This window comes from Mangifera indica, chromosome 3 (genome assembly GCF_011075055.1).
Source record: "Mangifera indica cultivar Alphonso chromosome 3, CATAS_Mindica_2.1, whole genome shotgun sequence".
NCBI lineage: Eukaryota > Viridiplantae > Streptophyta > Magnoliopsida > Sapindales > Anacardiaceae > Mangifera > Mangifera indica.
This window is the reverse complement of record NC_058139.1, coordinates 21217068-21233823: the sequence shown is the minus strand read 5'-3', so window position 1 is coordinate 21233823 and position 16756 is coordinate 21217068. Positions and strand designations below refer to the sequence as shown.

Sequence of the window (16756 nt, the reverse complement as noted above, 5' to 3'; positions counted from 1 at the left end):
AAAACGTATGATTACTCAAACATTTACACAATTGAAACAATTAGAGAAAATAAAGTAATACTGAAATAAAGTAACACTAAATTTATTACATCAAATGACAATACAATTACGCATTTAAAACAATAATAAAAATACATCGATTACATACCGAATCCACCAAATCCAACAATCCTTCGGAAATTTGAAAAATACAAGTCCATATCTCGTAAAACAATGAAATTCAAAAAAATGAAATTGAAATTCGAATTGTAAAAGTTGAAAAACCCTAGAATGGCAACAATCAAAAAATCCTTCAGAAATCTGAAAAATACGAGTCGATATCTCATAAAACGGTGAAATCCAAAAAAACAGAACTGAAATTCAAATTCTAAAAGTTGAAAAACCCTAGAATGGCAACAAACGGAAAATCCTTCAGAAATCTAAAAAATACGAGTCGATATCTCGTCAAACGGTGAAATTTGAAAAAACTGAATTAAAATTCGAATTGTAAAAGTTGAAAAACCCTAGCATGGCAACAATCAAAAAATCCTTCAGAAATCTGAAAAATACGAGTCGATATCTCGTAAAACGGTGAAATCCAAAAAAACGAAACTGAAATTCAAATTCTAAAAGTTGAAAAACCCTAGAATGGCAACAAACAGAAAATCCTTCAGAAATCTGAAAAATACGAGTCGATATCTCGTCAAACGGTGAAATTCGAAAAAACTGAATTAAAATTCGAATTGTAAACGTTGAAAAACCCTAGAATGGCAACAATCGAAAAATCCTTCAGAAATCTGAAAAATACGAGTTGATATCTCGTAAAATGGTGAAATCCGAAAAAACGGAACTGAAATTCAAATTCTAAAAGTTGAAAAACCCTAAAATGGCAACAAACGGAAAATCCTTCAGAAATCTGAAAAATATGAGTCGATATCTCGTCAAACGATGAAATTCGAAAAAACTGAACTAAAATTTGAATTCTAAAAGTTGAAAAACCTTAGAATGACAACAATCGAAAAATTCTTCATAAATCTGAAAAATACAAGTCCATATCTCGTAAAACGATGAAATTCAAAAAAATGAAAATGAAATTCGAATTGTAAAAGTTGAAAAACCCTATAATGGCAACAAACAGAAAATCCTTCAAAAATCTGAAAAATACGAGTCGATATCTCGTCAAACGGTGAAATTCGAAAAAACTGAATTAAAATTCGAATTGTAAAAGTTGAAAAACCCTAGAATGACAATAATCAAAAAATCGTTCAGAAATCTGAAAAATACGAGTCGATATCTCGTAAAACGGTGAAATCCAAAAAAACAGAACTGAAATTCAAATTCTAAAAGTTGAAAAACCCTAGAATGGCAACAAACGAAAAATCCTTCAAAAATCTGAAAAATACGAGTCGATATCTCGTCAAACGGTGAAATTCGAAAAAACTGAATTAAAATTCGAATTGTAAAAGTTGAAAAACCCTAGAATGGCAACAATCGAAAAATCCTTCAGAAATCTGAAAAATATGAGTCTATATCTCGTAAAACGGTGAAATCCGAAAAAACGGAATTGAAATTCAAATTCTAAAAGTTGAAAAACCCTAGAATGGCAACAAACGGAAAATCCTTCAGAAATCTGAAAAATATGAGTCGATATCTCGTCAAACGGTGAAATTCGAAAAAACTGAACTAAAATTCGAATTCTAAAAGTTGAAAAACCTTAGAATGACAACAATCGAAAAATTCTTCAGAAATCTGAAAAATACAGGTCGATATCTCGTAAAACGGTGAAATCAGAAAAAACGGAACTGAAATTCAAATTCTAAAAGTTGAAAAACCCTATAATGGCAACAAACAGAAAATCCTTCGAAAATCTGAAAAATACGAGTCGATATCCCGTCAAACGGTGAAATTCGAAAAAACTGAACTAAAATTTGAATTCTAAAAGTTGAAAAACCCTAGAATGGTAGCAATCGAAAAATCCTTCAGAAATCTGAAAAATACGAGTCGATATCTCGTAAAACGGTGAAATCCGAAAAAACGAAACTGAAATTCGAATTCTAAAAATTGAAAAACCCTAGAATGGCAATAACGAAAAATCCTTCGGAAATCTGAAAAATACGAGTCGATATCTCGTAAAACGATGAAATCCGAGAAAACGGAACTGAAATTCGAATTCTAAAAGTTGAAAAACCTTAGAATGGCAACAATCGAAAAATCCTTCAGAAATCTGAAAAATACGAGTCGATATCTCGTAAAACGGTGAAATCCGAAAAAACAAAACTGAAATTCGAATTCTAAAAGTTGAAAAACCCTAGAATGGCAACAAACGAAAAATCCTTCGGAAATCTGAAAAATACGAGTCGGTATCTCGTAAAACGATGAAATCCGAAAAAACGGAACTGAAATTCGAATTGTAAAAGTTGAAAACCCTAGAATGGCAACAAACGGAAAATCCTTCAGAAATCTGAAAAATACGAATCGATATATCGTAAAATGGTGAAATTCGAAAAAACGGAACTGAAATTCGAATTCTAAAATTTGAAAAATGAAAATGCCTTTACAATGTAAAATATCCAAAAACCCCTCATATTTATCTAAAATTATTTTAACCCCCATAATGAGTGAGAGGAGTTATATAAATGAAGGGAAAGGTAATTTTGATATTTTAGAAAAAGTTTGAAATAAATAAATAAATATCAAAATGTCTTTATAATGTAAAATATCCAAAAACCTCTCATATTTATCTAAAATTACATTAAAACCCCATAGTAAGTGGGCGAGTTATATAAATATGAGGGGAAGGGTAGTTTTGGTATTAAAAAAAGTCATAGGCATTTTTTTTTTTGAAACAGTGATTTTGGGCATTTTGGCTTGAAAATAGTGATTTTGGGTATTTTTGCTTAATAGGAGGGCATTTTGGCCATTTTTTAAAATTTCCCATATTTTAACATCAAGCTATGTTTCTCAAGTAATCCTTGTATTTCTTAAAGTTTCTTTTGCTATAAACTTCTTTTTTTTTCTTTTTTTGTTTTCTGAACTGTTTTGGTGCAGAAGCTACAATACGCTCCACGGCATTGACAACGTTGTCAGCCTTTGGTTTGCTTCCATTGTTTTCTCGGTTTCCATTCTTGTCTGCTGTAGTTCCAACGAAATAGCGAGTCAACAAGACTAAAAGAACCAAGAAAGCAACTGTCATTCCAACCTTGTCTTTTGCTGAAGTTAGCTTACTGAGCCTTGCTTGCAAGGGTGTTTGTTGCCCATTGTCCCGGCTTATTGCACCCATCATTTCGCCCCATCGGGTATTCATACCAACTGACGTGACAATCATACGACCATAACCATCAACGACTTTAGTGCCAGAGAACAAAAATGGATTCTGGCTGCTGTTTATCTCCACATGATCGCTCTCCCCTGTCATGCTCGATTCATCTACTTGTAATGAATGGCCATTCAGAAACAATCCATCAGCAGGAACTTGATCACCAATTTTTAAGCAAACAACATCCCCAACAACTACATCGAAAATTGAAATCTTTTGCCGCCAACCTTTCCTGATGACTTCGACTTGGATATTGTTGCTCACTTTAGATAGCTTGTCAAATTGTCTGCTTTGACAGTAATTACTCACAGCTGAAACAGCGATGAAAAGAAATACAGCCACAAAAATGCTTCCACGGTCGTAACGATCCCCTTTGAGGCTAGAAAGAATCAATATAGTGACATTTTTTAATGCATCCACCAAAAAATGAAAGAAGCTCTTTGATGGGGGTTTCATGTAAGTGTTTGAACCAAACTTCTCACGTTGTTGAGCAATATCTTCGTCATTGTTGCTGCATATCCCTCCATCAATATCTGTTTTCAGAGCAGAAGCTACGCCATGAACCCCATCAAACTCATGAAGTCTGTCTAGATTTTTCTCTTTCACAAGCTCTGTAAGGCTTCTGGGATCAATATTGGTTGTTGTTTTGTGCAGAGAGAGAAGAGCTCTGCAGCAGTATATTTTGGTAAAAGCTGAGTGCCATTTTCTGCCGAGAGGATCATAAAGTACGTTTGCTTGCTGAAAGGCAGAGACGGACATGGTGTTTTAACAACAGCAAACAGGGATTGAAAAAGTATTGTGCAATGACAAGATTTTAAGGAAAGCTTGCTGGGATCAGATGTGACAATATTGCAGTTCCCATGGTTACGCTTGTGTCCGTATATATAGTTATACATGTAGAGAGAGAGTGAGAGAGAGAACCGTGTGGGACCTACTATGAAATGACAAGACAATAAGAAATGCTTGCTGTGATGAGGTAATTGATGTGGCTGCTGGGATTGCGGGGATGGTACACGCATAGTGGTTGGTTGCCGCTAGACACGGCAATTAGATCGAATCGAATAAAAATTTAATTTAAAGTACAAAAAAACTTGGGTACGATAAAGTCTTACTCAATATTGTAGAGTATCAGACCAAACCTATAGACCAATGTGACCGGGTCTTGAACCTTTATATTATACCTATTGGCTGACTTGACCTGGCTCTCGATGCTGTTTATAAAAAAATAAAAATAAAAAATTTTTTCCTTGCTTCTGCCGCATGGCAGCAGAAGGCGCAGAAGCAGAATCTGCCTTGCGGCAGAAGGCAGAAGGGAAGCAGATCTGCTTCTCCCAGCAACTGCTTAATTTTTTTTAAATTTTTTTAATTAATTTATTTTTTTCCTATAAAATCCTACTAAATTTTTCTTTTTCATTTTCAATTACAATTATAAATTTCTCAAACTTGTAATCTCTCAATCTTTCAAACTCTTAATCTCAATTATTTTATTATATTTTTAATCTCATTTTATTTTAATTTTATCATTTTAAAATATTATAAATAGATCCAATGTCAAATAAATTCGTTAACGGTAGTTGCTTCCCTTCCTGAGGATCCTTCAAGGGTTCAAGCTAGAGAAGAAAACCCTAAAATTTGATTCTAATTTCTTATAAAGTGTTACAGGGCCATCTTTTTAAATTTATATGGCCTATTACAGGCCCACATTCACAGAGTGAAAATTATTTTAATAAAATATGCATATCTCCTGTTTGATGTCCAATTAAAAATTTTAATTAAAAATTTTTTAAAAATATTGATTAATTGGGCCGGCCTGGCCCAATTAAAGCCCATTATTAAATGGGTCGGGTCTTAGACTTTTATATTTCGATGGGTTGGCCCAGCCCGAAGGCCCATTATTGTTTGGATCTTACACCCAGCCCGACCCATTAACCTAATGGGCCGAGCTAGAGCTAGCCCATCCCGACCTATTGACATCTCTAGTTACCGTTGATATCTGGCTGGTCGACACTGTACCATCAATTGCGTTGTTGCCGAGTCAATTTGGCATATCTTTAATGATAATTAAAGTTGTCATTTTGGCGAAAGTTGATTCCAAACCAACAAACAAGCATTCCAAGGTGATATGTTATTATTTTAAAAAATAATAATATTTTATATATATATATATATATATATATATATATATATATATATATATATTATTATATATTCATATATATTATTATATAATTAGATATTATTTTATCTTTAATTTAAAATTATTTAATTATATAATAATACATATAAATATATATATTTATATATTTAAAATAAGCACATATATTTTTATTGTTTTAATATCATAAATATCTATAAAATTTTATAATTTCTCATATACATTCTTATTATATCATATTTATTTAATATATTTTATAATATATATTATTTTTTTATCTATATTATATTATATAATATAAGATAATGATATCAATTATCCCACTTTAATGGCGATATAAAATAGTTTTTATCTGTGGGTGGAAAGTGTTTTAAGGGCTGGAACTGGGAAAGGTAAATCAGTCCTTATTATTCTAGTCTCCCACCCACGCATGTTTGTTTGAACGACTGTTTAATTGAGTTTATTGCCATCACGCAATCAAACACTTTCATTTCACCAATTAGTGCCAAAACTGGCAAACCCAAGCCCTTCATCTTCTTTTCTAGTTTCCATAAAAATGTATGTTTGGGTAAATTGAACCTCCTAACTCCGAAATTCTTGTCATGTGAGGGCCAAACACATATTAGTGCCAACACTGGCAAACTCACGTGCTTCATAAAAATTTATGTTTGTGTAAATTAAACATCCTAAATTCCAGTAGTTAATATAAACAATAATATATTTTATATATAAAATGAGATGTTTTTAATAAAACGAAATTGTTTTACAATTTCATCGTCTACTTATTTTGAATGGTGCTCATAAACTCTTAAATAAAAAAAAAATCTAGCTTAATTAATTAATACAGCTGCATAATAAAAATAAATATATAATTACGACAAGGAGGATTCAGAAGTACATCAATTAAATATTTTATTAGTTTATAAACAACTGATCTGAAGACAACCCAAATCTTCTATATTCTCAATAAAACAATTATATATTAATTTTTAAATTTTTTATCATTTCTAGACATATCTTCTATATTCTCAATAAAACAATTTTATTTTATGCTTCTATTGTATCTTTTATACAGCTTATAAGATTATTTTTGTATAGCTTAGACTCTTGGACTGACCTACATTTTTAATTGTAAATATGGTAACTATAACTTCGTATGTTTCTCTTTTTCTGAATTTTATCTTTATAAAGACTTTGATAGGTTTTTAAGAAGAGACTGTAATATCGTTTTAGGTGTTTTTAGCTAGGTTTCTTTGGGATAGGCCATCCTGACCTTAGCTTATTTAGCTATCATCCCACTGGAAATGATAAGTATAGGTTGTTATATATATATATATATATATATATATATATATATATATATATATATATATATATATATATATATATATATATATATATTTTGTATAAACAATATTATGTATATCTAGTTTGAGTATATAAATATATATACTTATATGTGTTATTACATGATTTGATATTACTTTATTTTTAATTTAAAATCATTCAATTATGTGATGACATATTTAAATTTGTATATATTTATATATCCAAAATAGATACATGGTTTAATTATTTCTAAAATTCAACTTTTCATTTTAACTTTCCTAGAAAGAGTTACAAATTTGTATTTTTTCATGATTTACATATATAAATTTGAGTTTTTAAAAATTGAAGGATAAGACCTTGGGATTTCACTAGGCCTAAGGTGGGAAGAAGTCTTCTGGCCTTAATTTTATATCTTAGTAGGTGTTGTTGTATTACCCACAAGAGCAGAAAAAACTTACAAGTAAAATGAGGATTTTAGGACTTAAAATATACTGATATAATTGAAATTCAATACGGGCTAAGGTGTACGTGAGGAAGAATGCCAAAAAGGGAGTTAATGTGACACATGGCCGCAGCTTATGTGTTACACTAGTTGCACTGCAAGAAAAAGAGGAAGGCAACAAAAACAAATCAGCACAAACCAGAGAAGCGTGCAGCAACCGTCCAACTGCAGACGAAGAAGAAATGGATGATATAGGCCGAGAGCAGACAAGAAAAGAAACAGAGGACTTCTGTGAAGATAGGAAGTAAGGGAGAGCTTCCAGCCTCTGGAATACACAACAGAACAAGTTTGCAGCATCCGAGGCAGAATTCCAGGCTGCAACAGAACAAATTCCAATTAGTACCGGGTCTGTATTAAATACATATTCTTAAAGGGAGTTGTCCCTTTTAAGAAATTTTAAGAAAGACGATGATTTAGAACTGGAAAATTATTGATATCATAATCTTTATTCAATACATAACCTTGAGCACAAAAAATTGTAATCAGAAAAATTAAAAAATCTTGGCTTGACTAACAATTTAAAATTATACAACATTAACATACCACTGCAGTTAACTGCTGGTTATGCTGCAAAATAATATAACAGTCACCCACAGAAGTTCACCTCTACATGATCACTCTCCCCTGTACAAAATAGAAATACGAAGTTTTACAAAGAGTTTGTGACGGATTTGGTTTTGGAGAATTGTCTAAGAAGGATAGTTAGATAGCAACTGTGTTAATATTATATGTATGATTATTTTACCTTAAGTGATTAGTCTAATTGTGATCTATTATTAAAACTTAAAAATCAAATGAATAAAAGGTTCTTATTACAAGAATGAGCTGAACGAAGGTTCTAATTACATGAATGAAATCATGATTGACACTTATTTGGATTTTTACCATCTATTTCTTCCACTTGAGATAGCTGAAAAATGGTTTCTCTGGAACAGGTATGCACTTAACAAGCCAACCAATTAGCCAAGATGCAGCCGCAAGACTAATACAAGCACCCCATTGACCCCAATTCAGTCTCTCTGTATCTGCAAACTTCTTCAGAAATTCCACCATTAATACTTGAAGAATGATGGTTATTGCGATGATCCCCAAAAACAACTTGCTCTTATGTATCCCTTTAAACATATTCTTTTTTTCAAGCTTCCTTGCGTTGAATTCATTGAAGACTTGGCAAAGGACAAATGCGTTGAAGATCAAGGTATCCTTCACCTTCTCATTAACACCAAATATTGATTCACCTCTGAACTGTAAGATCAGCAAGATAGCTATTTGATATAAAGCTTGAGCTAAAAGATTTCTCCACATAACATTGGTGATAAGTGGCTCAGTACGACCCACAGGTGGTTTATCCATAAGCTCCTCGGTTGGCTTCTCTGTGGCTAGAGCTAGGGCGCCTAATGTGTCCATGATCAAATTCACCCACAACAATTGAACTGTTGTTAGAGGTACTTCACCTGCAGAAACTGCTGCTACAAAGTTTATTACAAGAGCAGCAACATTTACTGTAAGCTGGAATTGAATGAATTTTTGAATATTGGTGTAAACACATCTTCCCCATTTCAGAACTGTGGCCACAGAAGCAAAATTATCATCCATGATTACTATATCCGAGCTCTCCTTGGCCACTTCAGTGCCTTGTATTCCCATAGAAAGTCCTATATCTGCTTCCTTTAGAGCTGGTGCATCGTTTGTGCCATCCCCAGTGACTGCAACTACGTGACCTTTTTGTTTCAAACACTGCACCATGAGCAATTTATCAAAAGGAGAAGATCTTGCCATCACACATATTTTATCAACTTTCTCCATTCTCTGCTCCAGTGTGTAGTTTCTGAACTCCTCTCCTTCCACGACTAACCCATTCGGCCTAAGGATTCCACATTCAGTGGCTATGGCTTTTGCAGTGAAAACATTGTCACCAGTGATCATCTTGATGTTCACACCAGCATGTTGGCAATCGTCCACAGCTTTCTTTACCCCTGGACGACATGGGTCCTTGATACCAACCAGTCCTATTAGACTCAAGCTGTCTTCAGTTAACTTTTTCTCATCTTTTGCATCTTCTTGCTCTTCTTCAGAAATACTTTTATGTGCAAAAGCAATGCATCGAAGACTGCTAGCTGCCATACCTTCAATAATGTGCTCAAATATTTCCCTTGCATCATGATCCAGATCCTTGACAGTTGCAGATGCATCATAGTAACTCGAACACTTTGCTAGAATCATCTCTGCTGCTCCTTTCCAGTGCACATTGATTGTGTTGTCTATCTTCTTCCTCATCATTACTCCACTCCTTTTCTTGTTTGAATTGAAGGCCTCAACCTGGAGAATAATACAACTCTGTTTTATTTGCTCCATATCCATGTTGAGATCTTGAGCAGCCCAAGAAAGAATTGCTTTTTCAGTAGGACTGCCTGAGATTTCAATTTCAGACCCTCTAGTAGCCTTGTAGACAGTACCAGTTGTATTTAAAGCAACTCCTTCCTGAATCAATTCAACAATTCTGGGAGAAATTGAAGAAGCAGGACCGTTTGTGATAGATTCCTGGCCAAGCCAAAACTTTGTTACCTTCATCTGATTTAGAGTTAGAGTCCCCGTTTTATCAGTACAAATGACGGTGGCAGAGCCCATTGTTTCACAGGCAGAGAGCTTTCTCACCATAGCTTGATCCCTCATCATTCTCTTCATCGAATAAGCAAGAGTTAGCGTGACAGCTAATGGAAGACCTTCTGGAATTGCAACTACGACAATTGTAACTGCAGAAGCGACAATCCCCACCACAGCATTGACAATGTTGTCAACCTTTGTTTTGCTTCCAATGAATTCTTTGTTTCCATTCTCGTCTGTTGTATTTCCAGTGAAGTAGCGAGTCATCAAGACTACAAGAACCAAGAAAGCAACCGTCAATCCAACCTTGCCTATCGATGAAGTTAGCTTGTTGAGCCTTGCTTGCAAAGGTGTTTGCTCGTCATTGTCCCGGCTTATTTGACTCATCATTTGGCCCCATAGCGTATTCATACCAACTGATGTGACAACCATACGACCATACCCGTCGGCGACTTTGGTGCCAGAGAACAAGAATGGATTCTGGCTGCTGTTTATCTCCACATGATCACTCTCCCCTGTCATGCTTGATTCATCTACCAGTAAGGAATGGCCGTTCAGGAACAATCCATCAGCAGGAACTTGATCTCCAATTTTTAAGCAAACAACATCTCCAACAACTATTTCAAAAATTGAAATTTGTTGCCGCCGACCTTTCCTGATGACTTCGATTTGGATATTGTTGCTCACTTTAGATAGTTTGTCAAATTGTCTGCTTTGTCTGTAATTACTTACAGCTGAAACCGCGATGACAAGAAAGACAGCCACAAAAATGCTTCCACCGTCGTACCAACCTTCCTTGAGGCCATGCTCTTTTATGCCAAAAGCAAGAGAAAGAGATGCACAGCCTGAAAGAATCAATATAGTAACATCTTTGAATGCTTCCACCATAAAATGAAAGAAGCTTTTTGATGGCGGTTTCTTATAAGTGTTTGAACCAAACGTCTCACGTCGCCGAGCAAAATCTTCTTCATCGCTGCTGCATATTCCTCCTTCAATATCTGTTTTCAGAGCAGTAGCTACGCCATGAACGCCAGCAAACTCATGAAGTCTGTCTAGATTTTTCTCCTTCACAAGCTCTGTAAGGCTTCCGGGATCAACCTTGAAGTATTGATCATCATTATCCAGTGGAACATCGACAATACTCAAAACAGTATATGAAGAGGAGCGGGGAACTTTTTTACTAGTATTTTTGGTGGTTGTTTTGCGCAGAGACAGAAGAGCTCTGGAGCAGTAAATTTTGGCGAAAGCTGAATGCCATTTTTTGCTAAGAGGAGCATCAAGTAAAAACTTAATGCGAGCGACGTTTGCATGCAGAATGGTAGGGACGGTCATGGTGTTTTAACAAGAACAAAAAGGGATCGAAAATATATTATGCAATGAAAAGATTTGAAGAAAAGCTTGCTGGAATGAGATGTGAGAATATTACCATTGTTGTGGTTACATATATACACAGGGCCGTCTGGGGCCTACATCCGTGATGGTGGATTCCTGGGTTCTTTCTTGTTAATTAATAACGTAAATACATGAGATAATGATTGAGATAGTTTTCTTCTTAATTTCTTGCACAGAAGGTTTCGCTTTGAACGGATGCCGCGTTGACTGGAATGTAAAAAGGGGATTGGCTAAGAAAAACGCTATTTCCGCGTCTCTTCTGCGCTGCGCATGCAACATTATTCTAGTTACTTGGGTTTTATAGATGGTCTAGTAGGGAACGGATTCTGGTTAGATTCGATGTGAATGGGCTAAGTTCATATTCAAATAAAATTCAACCCTAATTTGGATTATAATTAAGGATATTTTATTTTACATAAATAATTATTATATTTGATAGGTAATAATAAAAAATACTTAGTAAATAATAATAAAAAATTTTAAGGTGTTATTTTATTTAAATATACTAAATATATTAAAGTTAAAATTCTTTTGATAAGAGAAATTCTATATGTATCCTCTGTAAGTATATAATTGTGTACATATTAATATATGTCATTAGCTAAATAGGTGTTATTTTATTTTTAATTTAAAATTACTCAATTATATAATGACACTTATAAGTATATATACATATATATAGTCTTATTGTTTGAATAATTCTTTTACAATAAAACTAGGTATATATAGCATAGTATGTATATATATTTTTAGATACACAATTAAATATACAGATAATATATCATCATATAATTAGATATTATTTTTTTAATTTAAAATTATCAAATCATATCATCTAACACAAAAATGTATATTCACTTTTAAATGCATATAATAATTATATTATCCTATATTTTCTTTTGCGTCAAATTAGTAATAAAATAAAATATTACTATAATTGTGTACTATTTATAAAATAAATACGATAGTATCAATAATATAAGGTAAGATATCATTTAGGATGACAATGGGGAGAGGATCTTAATCTCCGTCTCTGGCTCATCCCGTTACAGGGATAAAAAATTATTCTCCATCCCCTCTTCATTCTCACAGGGAAAATCCCCCCTCCATACCCGTAAGAAAAAATTTTCTTTTTATATCTTTTAAATACAATATAAATATATTAAATAACAAAATTAAATAAAATTAAAACCAACTCATTATTTTAAATATCACAAATATAATATATTAACCACTTTTATATATACAACAAAAACCTAAATAAATTTGAATTATATAAATAATCTAAAACTATAAAAATATGTTAGTATTTTGAGTAAATATATTAATATAAATAGACAAGAACGAGACGGGGTGGGGAGAGGAGAGAACACATGTATTCTCGGCCTTCGCCCCATCCCTTATTGTAGGGATTTTTTTATCCATATCTCTTTTTTTGTTTTTATTGAAAAATTTTCTTCTTATTAAAGTAAAAAAGAGTCAAAACCTTTAAAATTAAATCGAAATTATCATCTCTAATGTTATTTATATTAACGATAAATAAAAAAATAATATTATAAGAATAACTTTATATATAAATAATTATATATTATCAAATTATTAAATAATTAAAAATTAAAAATAAATAATATTTAATTATATTATAATATATTATTATTTACCTATAAAATTATTAACAAAAGTTATTTGTTTGATTGATACAGAAAACATCCTGTCGGCATTTAAGCTAGTAGAACGCGACTAGACCACTAAAAGATAAGCACGTGTAAAACCAGTGTTAGCCTGCAAAAGCCGCAGTGCTGCACTGTCAATGGAGTTGTTGGTCCATGTTCATATCATAATATGTGTATTAATGACGATATATATATATATTTTTTTCCAGTCTGAAAACATTTAATCTATTGGAAATACGAAACCTTGCCTTCCAAAGATAGTACGAGCGGTAAAACCTGTGAAATTTAAATCTAATTTTGTTTAGAGTAATACTATGTGTATCTATTTTGAGTACATAAATATATACACACTCATATATGTCATCATATGATTGGTTATTGTTTTATTTTTAATTCAAAATCATTCAATCACATGATGACACATATAAATATGTACACATTTATGTATCCAAAATAGGTACACATAGTTTTATTGTTTTTTTATGTATCAAATTCTTAATTTATAAATATGTATATTAAATATATTTAAAAAAATTTTAAACTCAAAATATATTAAATGCATATTTTATATTTTTTAATATTAAATATGAAATATACACCATATTTTACGTTTTCGGCTCCAATGCTAGGCCTCCCTCCCATCAAGCCTGGATGCTGAGTTTTGGGCGTTCGCTCCTTGTCACCGGCGACAAAATCACCTTCAGAGCACCCTTATGTTTTAACATTTCATTAGTGAAAATCAATCAAACTGTTATACGGTGGACAGAAATAGATGGAGGGAGAGATGTTGATAGTTTTTCAAACCGAAAATTTTGGGCCTTATTCATCTAGCAATGTACTAAAAATATTCAAAATTAAATGTAAATAATTTTATTATTATTCCTAGTGTTATTAAAACTAAAGGGGATCGGTTGGTTCAATCAGTTTAACTGTGAATCGACTTTTTGATTTGATTATAAAAAAAAAAAATCAGTTATTATCTTTTATATATATATATATATACATATATTTATAAAAGAAGAAAAATCAAGACAATAGTAAATAACATTAAAAAGGTATGGTTGACTAATTAGTTAAAAGTTAAATAATTAGTATTTAAAATAAACAAATATTAATTAAAGATAGAAGAGCTATTGAAACATTAATTAAAAAATAATTAAATTGAATTGATTTTGGTGAATTGAAATAAGTTAATTATTTATACGAGTATTTTTAATAAGAAAAAAAATAGATGAGTGATATTAGAATATTTTATTTAAATATATATTATTTATATTTTAAAAATATAATAAATATTTGATGATATTTATAAAAAATATATTATAATTTAGAAACTGATTAAACTATTCAATTAAATTAGTCAAATTATAAATTAATAAGATAATTAATTCTATTAATGATTTAGTTTTGAAAACATCGACTTGCTAAAATGCTAAGCAGCTCTTAGATTATGTCGACCCGGGTTGCTGACAAATATGCCGACATGCAAACATGGCGAAAATGCAAGGGCAAAGTCCTTCTATAAAATCGATTAAAAAAAATACCATTAGAAATTATATTAGATTTCAATGTTAAAAAAAAATACTTATATAAAACTTCAATATAATAAAGGCCAAATAACTATTTTCTACCCAAGGTTTGATGTAAATTTAATTTTTTATTTGTTAACTATTAAAAATCGAAATATTTATTTGTCTATCAAATTTTATTGTTACTATTAAGGGTAAAATTATCATTTATTAAAATATTTTAAAAAGCTAAAAATTTATCATATTTTCGTTGTAAGTTTATAAATTTAACAAATTTTTCTCTAACCCAAAGTTGGAAAAATTAACATTTTCCCGTAAGGTTTTTGTTTCCTTCTCCAGTGACAACTTCATTGTCCGACAGCCGAGCTTTCTATCCATTCTCTTCACTGGTCGCCAACTAATGATTCCAGATGAACAGAAGAGCGACGATGACGACCCACAAAGCACAACAATGATGAAGATTTGGAGATGCCAAATGAAGATCGAGAGACGCTCGGGATCAACATCTTCGTTTGAAGATGAATCTTCATCGCACCCACAAGCAATGACGCTTCGTCGCTCTCCCAAGGGACAACGCTTCGGTTCTCTAGGCTATTGACTATTCGAGAACAAAAAACCTAGGAGGGAAATGTTGATTTTTCAAACTTTAGGTGAAGAAAAATTTATTAGATTTTTAAACTTAGGAAAAAATATGATAAATTTTTAGTTTTTTAAATATTTTGTTAAATAATAATTTTACGCATAACAGCAACGGTAAAATTTAATAAACAGGTGGGTATTTTGATTTTTAATAATTAACGGGTGAGAAATTGAATTTGTATCAAACATTGGGTGGAAAATAGTCATTTGGCCTATAACAAGGCAGAAGTCATAAATAGAGACAACTAAGTCCTTTTGGATTCCCATGGATATATAGTAATATGCGTTTGAATGCGCATGCACTTCCCATGCACAAAGTATGAAGTTTTTCAGAAGGCAGAAGTCAGAAAGAAGGGAAGGTAAACATGGGAAAATGCACTGGCAAAATCCTTTGGGTTCTTGTGAAATTCTACTACATAAACTAAATGACTAAGAAAAGTCTTAGTCTATCCATATTTGCATGAATCATTAAAAAATACGAATTTGTAACTGCTTCTTAGAAAAGTAAGTTGAATCTTTGAAAATTCGACTCCAATGGTGAGATTCAAAAACATTGTCTTAGATAGTTGACGCAATGCATGTTTCTATAACATTCATAAATAAATTATACATTTATATAATATGGAAAAAAAAAATATTGAATATATATAAATATTCTACATTGTTTCAAAATTAAAACAGTAATTTTTAAATAACGTTTTAATTACTTGAAGAATATCAATAGTAGAAGAAAAAATTTGTTTAGGCTAATTATGGATTGCGGTATGTGGCAATAAAAACTCTTAAATATCTATTTTCCTTCAAAATGCTGACATGCGTAAATCATAATTCAGGAATATAATAGGGTTTTGCATTAAACTTTTCAATTCGTAAAATCAAATCGAATTATTCAAAATTTGTTATTTGATTCGATTTAAATTTGAAAGTGATTTGGTATGAGTTAAAAAAAAAAATTAATTTATGTAGACAACAATTCATGTTTGTAATTCCAAGGGCACTGAGTAGAAAATGTTATTGGCATCATATCATTAGTTAACAATACTATATTTTATTTGTATAGACTTAAACCGTAAACTAAATCAGACCAAACCATAATTTTCTAGTATAGTTTGATTTAATTTAAAATTTTGTTAAACTTTTTTGGTTTGGTTAGAAATTTTTCTTACATTAGGCCAAAATAGGCCTTGTACACCCCTTGAAAGAAGAAAAAAAATGATAAAGCTATTATATTTCCACCAAGCATCAACTTTCTATTACATTAAGTGATTATATCAGTTAAAATTTATTACCTCCATGTTAACTAGAGGTGAGTGGTTTCGGTTACCTTGTTTAAAAACAAGAAACCAAAACCGGTCGATTCCGAAAAGTAGAAATTGGTATTGGACCCTCTTATAATAAGTTTTTACTTGGAACCGAGATGGTTGGTTCCAAATAGGATTCGGTTGACAGCTTTTAATTTCTCAGATAAACAATTTCTTTTTTTTTTTTTAAACCTTATGAAAGTTTAAAGTTTAGTGCAAATTCATCTTGATATTAAATCAACAGCAAGAGATGAATTTACCCGCCGAAAAATAAGAGAATTAAAAGAAGCAAAGTACTCGTTCTCTCCGAATAGAAAGCAGAAGCGTTTCAAACTTC

General features: G+C 31.6%; 1 protein-coding gene across 2 annotated transcripts; it reads right to left on the bottom strand.

Annotated features, from left to right (window-relative positions):
- Window positions 1-7308: 7308 nt before the first annotated feature.
- Window positions 7309-11310, bottom strand: LOC123209934 (putative calcium-transporting ATPase 13, plasma membrane-type). 2 transcript variants are annotated; one of them, XR_006501178.1, is made up of 3 exons: window positions 8167-11310; window positions 7825-7905; window positions 7309-7596 (listed from the first exon to the last, which is right to left on the bottom strand). XR_006501178.1 is itself a non-coding variant. In XM_044628036.1 (2 exons), exon 1 carries the CDS (start codon window positions 11215-11217, stop codon window positions 8170-8172), a length of 3048 nt encoding a protein of 1015 aa, XP_044483971.1. In that variant the 5' UTR covers window positions 11218-11310; the 3' UTR covers window positions 7694-7905; window positions 8167-8169. The 2 variants fall into 2 exon arrangements, 1 of the variants encoding a protein (XP_044483971.1); XM_044628036.1 differs by lacking the exon at window positions 7309-7596 and having other exon boundaries at window positions 7694-7905.
- Between the last annotated feature and the right edge of the window lie 5446 nt (window positions 11311-16756).